General features: G+C 46.7%; 1 protein-coding gene across 1 annotated transcript in view; it reads left to right on the top strand.

The window, feature by feature from the left end:
* The window catches only part of LOC132835846 (suppressor of SWI4 1 homolog), a 28,896-nt gene that overhangs the window by 12,276 nt on the left and 2,705 nt on the right, over positions 1-13,915 (top strand). The window contains exons 11-12 of the mRNA XM_060854941.1: positions 67-230; positions 2,776-3,055. Coding sequence (XP_060710924.1) covers positions 67-230; positions 2,776-3,055 — 444 coding nt within the window. The remainder of the gene's footprint in view (positions 1-66; positions 231-2,775; positions 3,056-13,915) is intronic.

The raw sequence follows: 13,915 nt of genomic DNA on the forward strand, positions 1-13,915 counted from the left end.
TACACCGATCATGGCTGGCTCTGAACATCAGCATGTACATCCTTCATTTTCATTTCTTTACTTCAGGAAAAGAAGTCTGGCTGGAATGAAGAAGAATGCGGAGGGTGCCCAAGATGACGAGGAGGTTGAGGATCCGTGTACCGAGGAGCCAGGAGTTCAGAGTGACCAGTCTAACAATGACTCAGACCGAGAGTATTATCGCCAGGAAGTCGGAGTTGAACCAGATGATGGTAATGGTTTATTTTGCTTTCTGGAAGATTGCCGCTGTTCATTGAGCTTTGACAATGTCAGCAGAGTTTGAGTGGGGTTTGCTGTTGTGGGGATATAGGTGTCAGCAGCAAGTCCAGCATTTGTTGCCCCTGCCTACCTGCTCTGGTACTGAGTGGTTTCAGAGGGAGCTTCAGCCTTGCTCACATTGCTGTGGGTCTGGAGTTGTGAAGGGTGGGGGGCCAGACCGGGTAAAGATGGTAGATTTCCAAAAGGAAATCACTGAACGGTCTTTATGACAGTCAGACTTGGTTTATTTATTTAAAACCAAAAACCCATCTCCATGTCTGCTATGTAAATTCACCGTTTATTTATTTAGCACCTCTTGGTCCAATCTACATAAGATAAAGACACAAAATTCAAGAGAATCTCTCCTCTTCCCTTCAGTGTCAGGTCTGTTCATAAATGTTTAGAAACATGCCTTTAAGTACAATTGTGATGACTTCACTGGCAAGTGTCGCTGATAATTGTTCCTCACCATTCCACAAGCTGCCTCACCGTGGGTGGCACGGTGGTTAGCACTGCTCCCTCACAGCGCCAGAGACCCGGGTTCAATTCCCGACTCAGGCGACTGACTGTGTGGAGTTTGCACGTTCTCCCCGTGTCTGCGTGGGTTTCCTCCGGGTGCTCCGGTTTCCTCCCACAGTCTAAAGATGTGCGGGTCAGGTGAATTGGCCATGCTAAATTGTCCGTAGTGTTAGGTAAGTGGTAAATGTAGGGGAATGGGTGGGTTGCGCTTCAGCGGGTGGGTGTGGACTTGTTGGGCCGAAGGGCCTGTTTCCACACTGTAAGTAATCTAATCTAATCTAAAAAGCTGGAACAGTATGTATAAAATCCCAGGGAAACCAACGAATCGATCTATTTGTTCCACTGCTGGCTACTCAGGACAAGAACAGTTCACACCAGGTATCTACAGGAATAATAAAGAATAATTATTTATTGTCACACTAACAAAAACATAAAGGATTTCTAATCTCCAGGAAGCAATTGAAACTCTGTCCCCTCAAAACTCCAATTTTATGCGCATTCAGATACAAAATAGATGAAAAACATATATTTAAGTGAAAAAAGACAATAGAAGGAAACAGAATTCTAAAGATCAAATGTCTGAGACACAGTTACATTACTTTCTCTCAGTCCTTTTGATTTCAGCAAAGAGGTGGCTGATCAGTTGGACCTAGGTCATGTTAGAATGCTTGTCTTTTGTCTGTCTCCCCCCCCCCCCCCCCCCCCCCCCCCCCCCCCCGCCCACACACACACATGCAGAGAGGGAGATGGATGCTTTCAGTCTGTAGGCTCTGTGTATTTTTCTCTGCTGTCCACGCAGCTTTTTAATGCACTGTAGCTCAGTCAGAGTGCTGTTGTCAGGCAGAATTTCCTTGACTCAGAAGCCTATGTACTGTTGAGTTCTCCCCCTCAGTTTCCAAGAACAGCTCTGCATCATTCAGCTCAAAAATAAAACATTTGGTTTTTAACTTGCTCTTCTAATTCTCAAAGTATTTGAGTTAGATCTGTTCAGCTTCCAGTTTATCGTTGCAATAGAGAGGGCTGTCTGCTCTCTGACATGGTCATGTCAAATTTCTGTCTGATACCCTCTCAATCTCTGCATGGTCTTATCACCAACATGAACCCTTGACCTTTATTGCTGTGAATGTTCTCTGGAATCAGAGGTCACTTCGAAGGAACGTAACTGTTAATTATCCGTTACAATAAATTCCCAACTGATAAGTGATGATGAGGAATATATGAACTTCATGCTGTCAGTTGGAGAGATTCCTAGGAACATTATCAGTTATGCTGCTTCAAGAAATACATGGCTTTTATCTTTTGTAAATTTGAATTTGAATTTTGTTTAAATGTGATTTACAAACTTAATTTCCTAGTTGCAGCCTTCAGAGTATGCCCCCGGGCAGATAGGGAATGCAGTTTTCAGGCTGAGTGTCTTTGTTTTGTTGGGGGTGGGTGGGAGCTGGGTTTGATCCACGCTGTCTTACTGCCGTTCATTTGGATTGAAACAGCATTCTGTGGCTACATTGAGTACACTCAAATCTGACTGACACCGTTCATCTCTGCAATCTGACATGGTCTGCTTTTGGAATAGATCATTGTAAAGACCCCACAGCACTGATGGAGTAACATTCCAGAAATGTGTAATGTCTGTGGGCGCAAAAATGATTAATCTATATCTCAGAGTGTTTAATATCGTTCAACAGAAGCAGAACACAACAGGAGCAGTTTACATCCCCCTCCTCTGGTTTGGACAGTGTTTCATACTAACTGCTCCTGTAGATTAATGGTTAAAGTTGACCTAATATCTCTTGAATGGGATGCAGTATTGACTAAAGAGCATACACAAACCCCTCCCTTTATCCCACCGAGACTCATCCCGTCACCGCTGAAGCAGATTCGATTAATTTGCGTTCTGGGTTTATCAACTGTGACGGCTTTTTTTTTAACTTCTCGGCATTATAGTTTTCTGAGCTGATTTGAATTTTTCTTTTTCCTCAGACCTATTTCCAGGAGCTTTGCAGGGAAAAAGGAAGAGGAGGAACAACTCCCCGCGCTCGGTCAGGAAGCGGGCAAAGGATCCCGAGAAAGTAGCCAGCAAGAGGCCCACCAGCCCAGACTCGGGCCGAACCAAAAAGAGGAGGCTACAAGGGAGGAAACTCCGACTTGTTGGGTCTCGCCTGATCCACTCCAAATTTAGGGGCTCCGTGCGCAAGAATAAAGGTCATCAAGGTCAGAGGTCCAAGGCCAAGGGTCAACCTCCGAGGAAAGGCAAAATGAGGCATTGATCAGAAATGGAAAAAAAAACCAAAGACAGCACGGGGACAATAAAAACAATTTTGTTTGATTCAGATAATGGTTTCTCCACTTAATAGGCCACACCTGAAGCTCTGGGTTATACAGTGATGCAGCCTAACACTGCCAGTGTTGAGGGACGGGAGTGTGGATTAACTCCCAGGGACTCTCCATCTCACACAATATAAACCGGAAAGGCTGAGGGGCAAGTTTTAAAGACCAAAGTATACAACAGCAGCAGTATTTGGATTGGGGGGTAGGGGTGAATGTTGAGTTTTTGGAGCGAGATCCTCTTGAACGTTACCTTTGAGACAGAGGCACAGTAGCTGGGATGGGGGGGAAGGTGACCAGGGGAACTCCACAGGAATTATTGCTGCTGCTACCTGGTTAGGTGTGTCTCAGAAAGGACGTCCAGTAGATTACACTGAGAAGTATGAGCTATTTCTTCCCTCGAGTCTGAGAGTCAGGAGTTACCTACATTTACACCAGGAGGCAAAGGCAGTCTCACTTGATCTGTGCTCTTCCTGTAACAACTCGAGCAAAAGTGTTGTAGAGCGGGTCATTATGATGGGGATGGGGCCCTGGGGAGTGGAGGGGGGGGCGGTGCTGAGATCTAGGAGGAACGGGGGTTGTTGGTGCGAGTGACAGAGTGAGTGCTCTGTCCCTGTCTCTCACTCTCAGAGGGTTGTGACTCAGGAACTGGATTGAGAACCACGTTAAGGGGACAAACCTCAGAACGAGCCGTGCTTAGTATCAGGCACATGGAAAATAAACATCCCGAAAAGATCAGATGTTCTTTCTGTGCTGACTGCCAGAGATTCCTAGCCACTGAGTGAGTGAGCACTGATTCTCACAAGTTCCTGGTTACCTGTGGGATACAATGTCAGTGTAACGGAGTGAACATCAATAACGTGCACAATTTCACATGAGAGTTCCAGCTCTCTGTGCCCATCAGTATTGGTAGAATTTCCCTCCCATCTGTTTTGCTTGTAGCAGTCAGTGTTGGAGATGATCTCAGCAGCTTCATCCAGTCACCTCAGCACCAGGCCCCCCCCCCCCCCCCCCCAGGAACGGCCTGCCAGTTGGGCTAAGAGGAATGGGGCAGAGGAACCCTGATGATTGAATTCAGAGTCTGGCTGTATTGAATCAAATCAGCTGGTCACTGCAGCGTGTATCAGTTACATACCAGTTAGATGCAGCTTCCCACCAAGAGATGACGGGGAAAGCAAGTCATGCAAAATTCTCACACGTGTGTGTGCACTGACCATGTGTCACCCAGAATCTCTCCTGCAGAAACCAACAGATGATTGGTGTTTCTGTGGAATTCTGATGGCTAATATAATGTGAGGTTCACAAGGCTGGTCTGTGTACAAACATCCATTACAACCTACTACAGCCAAACTCTGCCACTTAGCTCTCAAAGTTCCCAACTCCATCGCTCTCCCTGAGAATAGTGTGAGATTAAACCAATCCATTCGCAACTTGCTGTCACTGAGATGAGCTAGTTCCGTACCATCAGTTAATGACTTGGAACGTTTCCACTTCTGTACCTTCCCAACTTGGTCCTTGTCCCAGTGCCTCTGCTGAGGGAACCTTTGGGTATCTCAAGGTTTTAATGTTCCAACACATTCCTGATCTCACGCTCATTTCTATTTGTTCTTTTGAGCAACACTGTAGGCACATTCTAACATCGAGTGAGTACTGTTTCCACTTAAAACCCTCTGTTCGCAATCGTCAGTTCCTTTGTCTCCCCTTACTTCCTTTGTGAGCTGTCTGTGATATCTACTGTCAGGCCTTGTACACATCCCCGAGATGTAATTGCTCTGCTATTGGGGCAGTCTTTGAAATTCCCTCTTGGATCTCTCCACCTTTCTTGCCTAGTTTAAGGATGCTCCATAAAACTGTCATTCACCAAATGTTCCCAGCCTGGAAGCTTCACAACTTTTAAACAAAGATAACGGATTTCCCTGAGCTGCTGCACGCTGCTCGAGGGAGAGAAGCGATGTTCTTCTGACCTCCCCTTCCTCCTGAACCTACCCCAAACGTCTTCAATATCTTGGTTTTCTAAGCTGAACTCAATCCCAAACTGAAGGTAAGTGAATGCCTTTCAATGTTTACACGATTTCAGTGTAAACCCCACAAGACAAATGATGTATTAACAGCCCAGGACGTTTGCAGTCAGTTCTCTTCATACAATACTGGGCTTGGGTCCCTGCTTAAGAAAGGCCTTTCTGACCTTGTTTCTTAAACCCTTCACGAAAGTAACTAAAACCCATATGCCACTTATTTAAAATCCAAACTCTAACTATGATAAATCTCACATTTTTGATCACATAGGCCATTCAGCCCCTCAAGCCTGTTCTAGCCAATGGGATCATAGCTGGTATTAGGCTTAATTCCCTAAACAGGTACCTACCTGCCCTGGGGCCACACCTCATTACCTTTGCAGAACAAAAATGTATCTGTGTCAGATTTGCATTAATTGGATTTAGCATTCCTTGCTGTATGTGGAGCAGAATTCCAAACCTCTCCCACCCTTTGTGTGTAGAAGTGTTTCCCAACATCCCTCCTATTCTGGGATCCCAACCAGTGGAGATAGTTGATCTACCCCTTGATTTTTCTGTTCATATCTTGAAGACTTTGATTCGATCTTTTTTATAATCTAATCCTTCTAACATAACCCCTGAGCATCGCCCTTGTAAATGTGCTTTTGATGCTGCAAAACCAAATAAGATAAAAATGCAGATAGTTACTTGATTTAATGCTAGAACACATTAACTGGCTAACACTGGATAATGCATATTAACTGGTTAACACTGGATAATGCACATTAACTGGTTATCACTAGCTAATGAACCACATTCTATTATTAATAGGAAGGATATTAATAAACAGGAGAGGGTTCAGAAGAGATTTACCAGGATGTTGGCAGGAATGGAGGGTGAGTGTAAGGAGAGGTTGGAGAGGCTGGGATGTTTCACTGAAGCGTAGGAGGCTGAGGGGTGACCTTGTAGAGGTTTGTAAAATCATCAGGGGTATAGATAAGGTGACTGTCAGGTGTCTTTTCCCTCGGGTTGGGGATTTCAAAACTGGGGAGCAGGTTTTTAAGGTGAGAGGAGAAAGGTTTTAAGAAGATGGGTAATTTGTTTTACCCAGGAAGTGGTTCATGTGTGGAAGGAACTTTCAGAGGAAGGGGTGGTTGTGGGGACAGCTACAAAGTTTAAAAGACATTGAGATAAGTACATGATTAAGAAATGTTTGCAGGGATGTTATGCATTAGCCAGTGTTAGCCAGTTATTGTGGTTCTTTAGCTAGTGCGAACCAGTTAATGCTGTTCATTAGCCAGTTAATGTGGTTCATTGGCCAGTTAATGTGGTTCACTAGCCAGTGTTAGCCAGTTAATGCGGTTCATTAGCCAGTTAATGTGGTTCATTAGCTAGTGATAACCAGTTAATGTGCATTATCCAGTTAATGTGGTTCACTAGCCAGTGTTAGCCAGTTAATGCAGTGCATTAGCCAGTTATTGTGGATCATTAGCCAGTGATAACCAGTTAATGTGGTGCATTAACTGGTTATCAGTAGCTAATGTGCATTACCCAGTGTTAGCCAGTTAATGTGGTTCATTAGCCAGTGATTACCAGTTAATGCAGTGCATTAGCCAGTGTTTCTGCTCCTGGTATGATGACCTTTACTGTCTGGTGGTAATGCTAGGTGCAGGCGTGAAATGATCTTTTTCTGCAGCCCCACCCTGGTTGAATGTTCTTTTTTTGGGGGGGTTATAAAAAGGAAAGGTAAATATGAACAGCATATTGCAACACTATACGCAGCATCAAAAGAGGGTGTTGATTGCGCCAGTATTTGCATGAAGTTATATCAACAGCAGTTTATTGTCAGTCGCACCTCTCCAAGAGGCAAGTGCGTTCTTGTCCAGGTGTTATCAGAGAATGTAGCAGCGGGTGGCTCTCTCCATTTACTCTATTCGTATGAAAAAGGAACAGTAAAAAAGGTAGGTGTGCACCCGAAGGGCAGCAGCAGGTCAGAATGGGACTCATCCTCTCAGGGGGATTTTGAACTAGCACCAACTGTTGGTCTAGTCTGTAAGTGAATAAATAGATGGGAAGTTTCAGATCTAACTGCAGGCAAGGTCTAGCTGAAGACACACTGACGAGAAACCAGATGTCTGAGATGAAATGTGGTTTCCTGGAAATGGATGATCAGTTTAATCAGCTGCTTTCTGGTCATTTATTGCAACTTTCCCATCAGCTGTAAGAGTTAACAACACGCAGGTTCTAACAGAAAGGAATCTGGAAGGAAACCACATCCATTTGGTTTGTGTATTGCTGTAGGGCAGTGTTAGAGGGGTGGAAGGGAACATGATGGGACAGGCAGCTGGAAACAGTACAAGGGCTTCTTCTGATTGAGGTTAGATTAGATTACTTACAGTGTGGAAATAGGCCCTTCGGCCCAACAAGTCCACACCGACCCGCCGAAGCGAAACCCACTCAGCTCAGGATTTACCAGGAGCGAGGTTTATTTCTTGTCAAGCGTTGTGATGTGTTCTTTCATTGACCTTTTAAAGACTGAGTGAATAATGTATGACATTAAATTAGATGTCCTACTGCTCATCAACAGTGTGTGTAGCTGATTGTCACCCGGAACAAGCAAGGAACCCTGCATTACCTCTCCACAGTTACACCTTCCTATCATAGAGTCAGTCATTGAGTTATCCAGTAACAAGAGAACCTTCAGCCCATTGAGTCTGCATCAACCTCTCTCCACTAATCCCACTTCCCAGCATTTGACCCAAAGTTTTCAATGTTCTGGCAATGTTTAAATGCACATCCAAGGATTTCTTAAAGGTTGTGAGGTTTCCAGCCTCCACTATCAGCTTGAAGAACAGCTTCTTCTCTGACGTTAGTAGCCAGCTGAATGGACCTCTCTGATTTCCACTCTAATGGTGATCTTGCTGTAGTGCACTTCCTGTGCAGATGTAATCCACGTGCATTGCTCTGTCTAAACGCCCTATGGACTGTATGTCCTTGTTTGTTATGATCTGTCTGTACTGCTCACAAAACAGAACTTTTCACTGTACTCAGGTACACGTGACAACAATAAATCAAATCAAATTAGATCATGTTCATCCTCCCAGGCAGTACTTCCCAGATTCCCACCAGCCTCTGGATGAATGAATTTTTCCTCATGACCTTTCACCTTGACGGTAGGCATCCCCCACCCAGTAATTTCCTGCATTTAGTTGTCAGTGAGTCTCAGGCCATGCTAAGTCTCACTGAGGGTGATATTTCAGTGCTGTGCTGGTGGAGACAGCTTCATGTGACACTGTCATTCTGTGAATAAATAAAACCGTTAGTGAACCTGCCGGATTTTGAGCATTTGAACAACGCTCAGGGTTGGAGACCATTGGAACGTGTGGCTGTATTGAAAGTGTTGCTCCCTCAGACTTGCAACCACAGCGTTATTTCTGGGTTTGTGTTTGCTGTTTATTATGTAATGGTAGCACAACAGCATCCAAGTCAATATTTGTCCACTCGGATTCAATGTTAATTTTGGAGCTATTTGTGAAATCACTGCTTGGCGTACCGAAGGGAAAAATAGTTCATTGTCTGTGGTTATCTCAATGAATGAATCAATTTTGTGTCTGATTTTAATTAAATGCATGAGCTGTGTTGGTGTTCGGGACGTCCATTGTGGATACAGAAATTCAGAGACTGGCTCAGGCTGCCTCCTGTGAGGCAGAAAGATTTGCATTTTCATAGCGCCTTTCGGGACATTCCAAAGCACTTCACGGTTTCTGGGGTTGTTTGGAATAATAAAAAATGCTGTAATCTCTCAGAGATATTCAGCTAGTATTTCACTCTGAGCTTTGTTAGCATCAGTCTGCACTGTAAGGGAAGGAGATGAAAGTTTCATGATGATTGTACCATCTACAATTCCTCAGATACTGAAACAGTTCATGTCCATGTTAAGTGGTAGGAACATTCAGACAACACTGAGGCCATCTTCAACAAGAGAGAATCTAACCACAGCCCTTTGACATTCAGTGGTGCCACTATCACTGAATCCCCCCACTATCAACATCATGGGGGCTACCATTACCCAGCAACTTAAAACTGGACTCACTCTACAAACACAACAGCAGGTCAGAGGCTGGAATCCTGCAGCGAGTAACTCCCCTCCTGACTTCCCCCAAGACACTAATCAGGAGGGTGCTGGAATGCCCCTCCACTCGGCCCATCACCTTCTCCTGGGGCAATAGCTCCTGCCCCATCAGGTGACCGCAGCATCCCTGAAGGAATTTTCAGCAAATACTGATTGTCATGTGAACCTGGAAGTTTGTGGGACATTCAACTACGGCATGCCTCCGCTTGGAGCCTGTATCCATGGTTAGGTGTCAATGGGTGAGGGATCCACGCTGAAAACCACTGGTCCTTTGCAGAAGAGCCAGTGGAACAGGAGGTGATTGTTCCCTTCCAACCACGGATCAAGCTGAGAACTCAGCTGCAAGAGTTTGGAATCAAAACGTAGTCCGGCCAAAAGCTCAAAATGCTGTAAAAGTGCTTTTTTTTTTCTAGTGTGATAAGAACTCAAACTGAAATGGGTTTCCTGTTCAAATCTCACACAGGAAGTAACAAGTGCATGGTTTGTATCCACCCATTGTGAACACATTTTTCTGAATAACAGGCTGCACAGACGAAACAGTTAAACAAACAGGCTACAAGAAAGGAACTGTCTAAAATAAGGACGCGGTTGCTTCACGGAACAGAATTCCCACTTGCAAAAGCATTCAAAAATTCTGGATTGTTGGCAGGTAACCATGAGAGAAGATGTTTTAACTGTGATTTGGATCATGTTTATAGCTTCCAGTGATATCATTAAATCTGATCGGGGCAGTGTGATTGGAATTTCATTCCCTTAACCGTAATACGGTTGTTAAATGATTTCTTTCTCTCGGGGAGAGTAGGGGAATATATTTTATCGTTGCACCTTCTTTGCTCTGGGAAACAATTGGCGTGTTCTCAATAACACACAGAGGCTTTGGATAATGTACTTGGATCAGTGAACATTTACAGGCAATGGCAACCAGCCTTTCTGGGCTGGAATTTGGTCAGAAGGAACACTATTTTAGGAGACTCAAATCACAGCCACGTGGTTCGATGGGGTGAGAAGGTTTGCTCTCCAAAAACTCATCCTGTTCAAATACCGTTTCAAAAAGTCTGCAGCAGCAAAAGAGGCCGAGACAGCTCCATCTCGGGGTCAGGAAACTGTCAGTGTAAGGCAGAAATCCAGCCTGACACACACTGCTGTGGGAGTGCCGCACTGTCGGAGGGTCAGTGCTGAGGGAGTGCCGCACTGTCGGAGGGTCAGTGCTGAGGGAGTGGGCACTGTCGGAGGGTCAGTGCTGAGGGAGTGGGCACTGTCGGAGGGTCAGTGCTGAGGGAGTGCCGCGCTGTCCGAGGGTCAGTGCTGAGGGAGTGCCGCACTGTCCGAGGGTCAGTGCTGAGGGAGTGCCGCACTGTCCGAGGGTCAGTGCTGAGGGAGGGCCGCACTGTCAGAGGGTCAGTGCTGAGGGAGGGCCGCACTGTCAGAGGGTCAGTGCTGTGGGAGTGGGCGCTGTTGGACGGTCAGTGCTGGGGGAGTGGGCGCTGTTGGACGGTCAGTGCTGGCTGAAAATGAAATCCTATTGGCCTTCTCAGGTGGATATGAAAAATCCTTCTGATCCATTTTGAACATGGCCTCATCTCCTGTAATAGAGTCATAGACTCACACAGCATGGAATCAGACCCTTCGGCCCACCCAGTCCATGCTGACCATAATCCCAAACTAAACTAGTCCCACTTGCCTGCTCCAGGCCCATATCCCTACAAACCTTCCCTATTCATGGACTTAACTAAATATCTTTTAAACATTGTAATTGTACCTGCATCCACAATCTTCTCAGGAATTTCATTCCACATGCGAACCACTTTCTGTGTAACAAAAGCTGCCCCTTCTGTCCTTTTTAAACCTCTCTCCTCTCACCTTAAAAATGTGTTCGCTAGTCTTGAAATTCCCCATCCTAGGGAATAGACACCTACCGTTAACTCTATTTGTGCCCCTTATGATTTTCGAACCTGTATAAAGTCACCTTTCAACCCTGATTGGGGCTGTTAACTGGGTCCAATCAGGGAGCCCTGGCTGACACAGACACACACGCGCGCACACACCCACACACACACACGCACGCGCGCACACACACACGCGCACACACACATACACGCGCACACACACATACACGCGCACACACACATACACGCGCACACACACACACAACACGCGCACACACACACACACATACACGCACACACACACACACACACACCCACGCGCGCACACACACACACACACACACACACAAAAAACACTCAGGGGTCCTTGCTCACTCAGGGAGCCAGATCTGTCCTAGCAGGGTCGGTGCCATGGACTGTGCATGTTTAAATAAAGGGGGACTTGGTGACGGGGAACTCTCTCTCTGGCGTTATTTCAGCTCGAGCAGAAGGCTAAAATTACCAAACGGCCCAGGATGCCAGCACTGTGGAGTATCCGAGGCTCCGTGTTTACTGAATTGATTGAATCTCGGGAGAGACAGGAGTTTGAACCCGACCTCAGTGTGGGGCAGAGACACTGCTGGGTGCCTGCTCTCTGTCCCGAATTTAAGGTACCCACACCGAGAGCTGTGAGTTCTTTTCCATTTTAACTTTACCTGGCCCGGTGAAAATAATTCTGAGTGTACACTGTCAAGTTTAAACTTAGCAGCTGCCCCATGCGCTTATTTTTGGACACAGACCTTCTGACGAGACGTGCTGCACTTTGATCTTTGTTACTGGAGGTCCTCGACTGTGCCCACGGCTCCGTTTTTAAAACGTGCAGATCGTACAGTCAGATTAGATTACTTACAGTGTGGAAACAGGCCCTTCGGCCCAACAAGTCCACACCGACCATCCGAAGCGAAACACACCCATACCCCTACACGTACCCCTTACCTAACACTACGGGCAATTCAGCATGGCCAATTCACCTGACCCGCACATCTTTGGACTGTGGGAGGAAACCAGAGCACCCAGAGGAAACCCACGCAGACACGGGGAGAATGTGCAAACTCCCCACAGTCAGTCACCTGAGGTGGGAATTGAACCCGGGTCTCTGGTGCTGTGAGGCAGCAGTGCTAACCACTGTGCCACCGTGCCACCCACTTACAGATTAGATGATTAGATTACTAACAGTGTGGAAACAGGCCCTTCGGCCCAACAAGTCCACACCAACCTGCCGAAGAGCAACCCATCCAGACCCAGCCTTGTAGGACTTGCATTGCTGTAGCGCCATTCAAATCCTCAGCATGTCCTAGGGAGCTGGGCAGTCAATGAAATGCTACTATGGAATACAGTTGTTGTTGCTGGAGTGGGCAGCTTATTTGCATACAGCCAATCCAACCAGATATTGCGTTTTCAACTATTTTGGAGTGATGTGCAGTAACAGGGTAATCTGAAGAAGTACAGCAGGTCAGGCAGCATCCGAGGAGCAGGAAAATCAACGTTTCAGGCAAAAGCCCTTCATCAGGAATACCGGCAGGGAGTCTCCAGGGTGGAGAGATAAATGAGAGGGGGGTGAGGGTGGGGACGGAGTTGATAGGTCAGAGAGGAGGGTAGAGTGGAGAGGTGGAAAGGAAGATAGGCAGGTAGGACAGGCCATAGGGACAGTGCTGAGCTGGAAGACTGGAGCTGGGGTGAGGTGGGGAAGGGGAAATGAGGAAACTGTTGAAGTGCCTGGGGTTGAAGTGCTCCGAGGCGGAAGATGAGGCGTTCTTCCTCCAGGCATCTGGTGGTGAGGGAGCGGCGGTGAAGGAGGCCCAGGACCTCCATGTCCTCGGCAGAGTGGGAGGGGGAGTTGAAATGTTGGGCCACGGGGCGGTGTGGTTGATTGGTGCGGGTGTCTCGGAGATGTCCCCTAAAGCGCTCTGCTAGGAGGCGTCCAGTCTCCCCAATGTAGAGGAGACCGCATCGGGAGCAACGGATACAATAAATGACATTGGTGAATGTGTAGGTAAAACTTTGATGGATGTGGAAGGCTCCTTTCGGGCCTTGGATGGAGGTGAGGGAGGGGGTGGCAGTTCCTGCGGTGGCAGGGGAAGGTGCCAGGATGGGAGGGTGGGTTGTAGGGGGGGGGGGCGTGGTTACTGACCAGGTAGTCACGGAGGGAACGGTCTTTGCGGAAAGCAGAAAGGGTGGGAAGGGACATATATCCCTGGTGGTGGGGTTCGTTTGGAGGTGGCAGATAATCTGAAGGTCCAGTCCAACAGCACGGACATGAGTTGAAATCTCCCCTGGGAAATCCAAAAGGCGTTACCTGCAGTGACAGACCTTGTAAGCTGACTCTGCCTTACCTGCAGTTTTGATGAATGTGGGGTGGTCTCAGTGAAGTATTACAGATTACTTGTTCAGGGAGATGTTAGTTTCCCCCCAGCCTGGAGAACCCAGAACAGAGATGAGGAGAAATGTCTTTGATCAGTGGAATGTGAATCTCAGACTGGGACCCACAGAGCTCCAACTAACACAGGCACCCTGGTGGATTTGGCTGCTCTCGTTTCCTGAAGGAACACTGGAACTATCTCGGATTCTCCAACATTACCTATGTTTGTTTCAGATTTCCAGCATCCACAATATTTGGTTTTTATTCAGAGACCAACCTACAGCTGCCTCCTCCACACTCTCAGGCACTACATACCCTCAATTTAATCACTCAATGCATGAAAATGATACTCTGAAAGCTGCTGGGGATTTTCACCATTTCCTTT

Source organism: Hemiscyllium ocellatum, chromosome 45, assembly GCF_020745735.1.
Source record: "Hemiscyllium ocellatum isolate sHemOce1 chromosome 45, sHemOce1.pat.X.cur, whole genome shotgun sequence".
NCBI lineage: Eukaryota > Metazoa > Chordata > Chondrichthyes > Orectolobiformes > Hemiscylliidae > Hemiscyllium > Hemiscyllium ocellatum.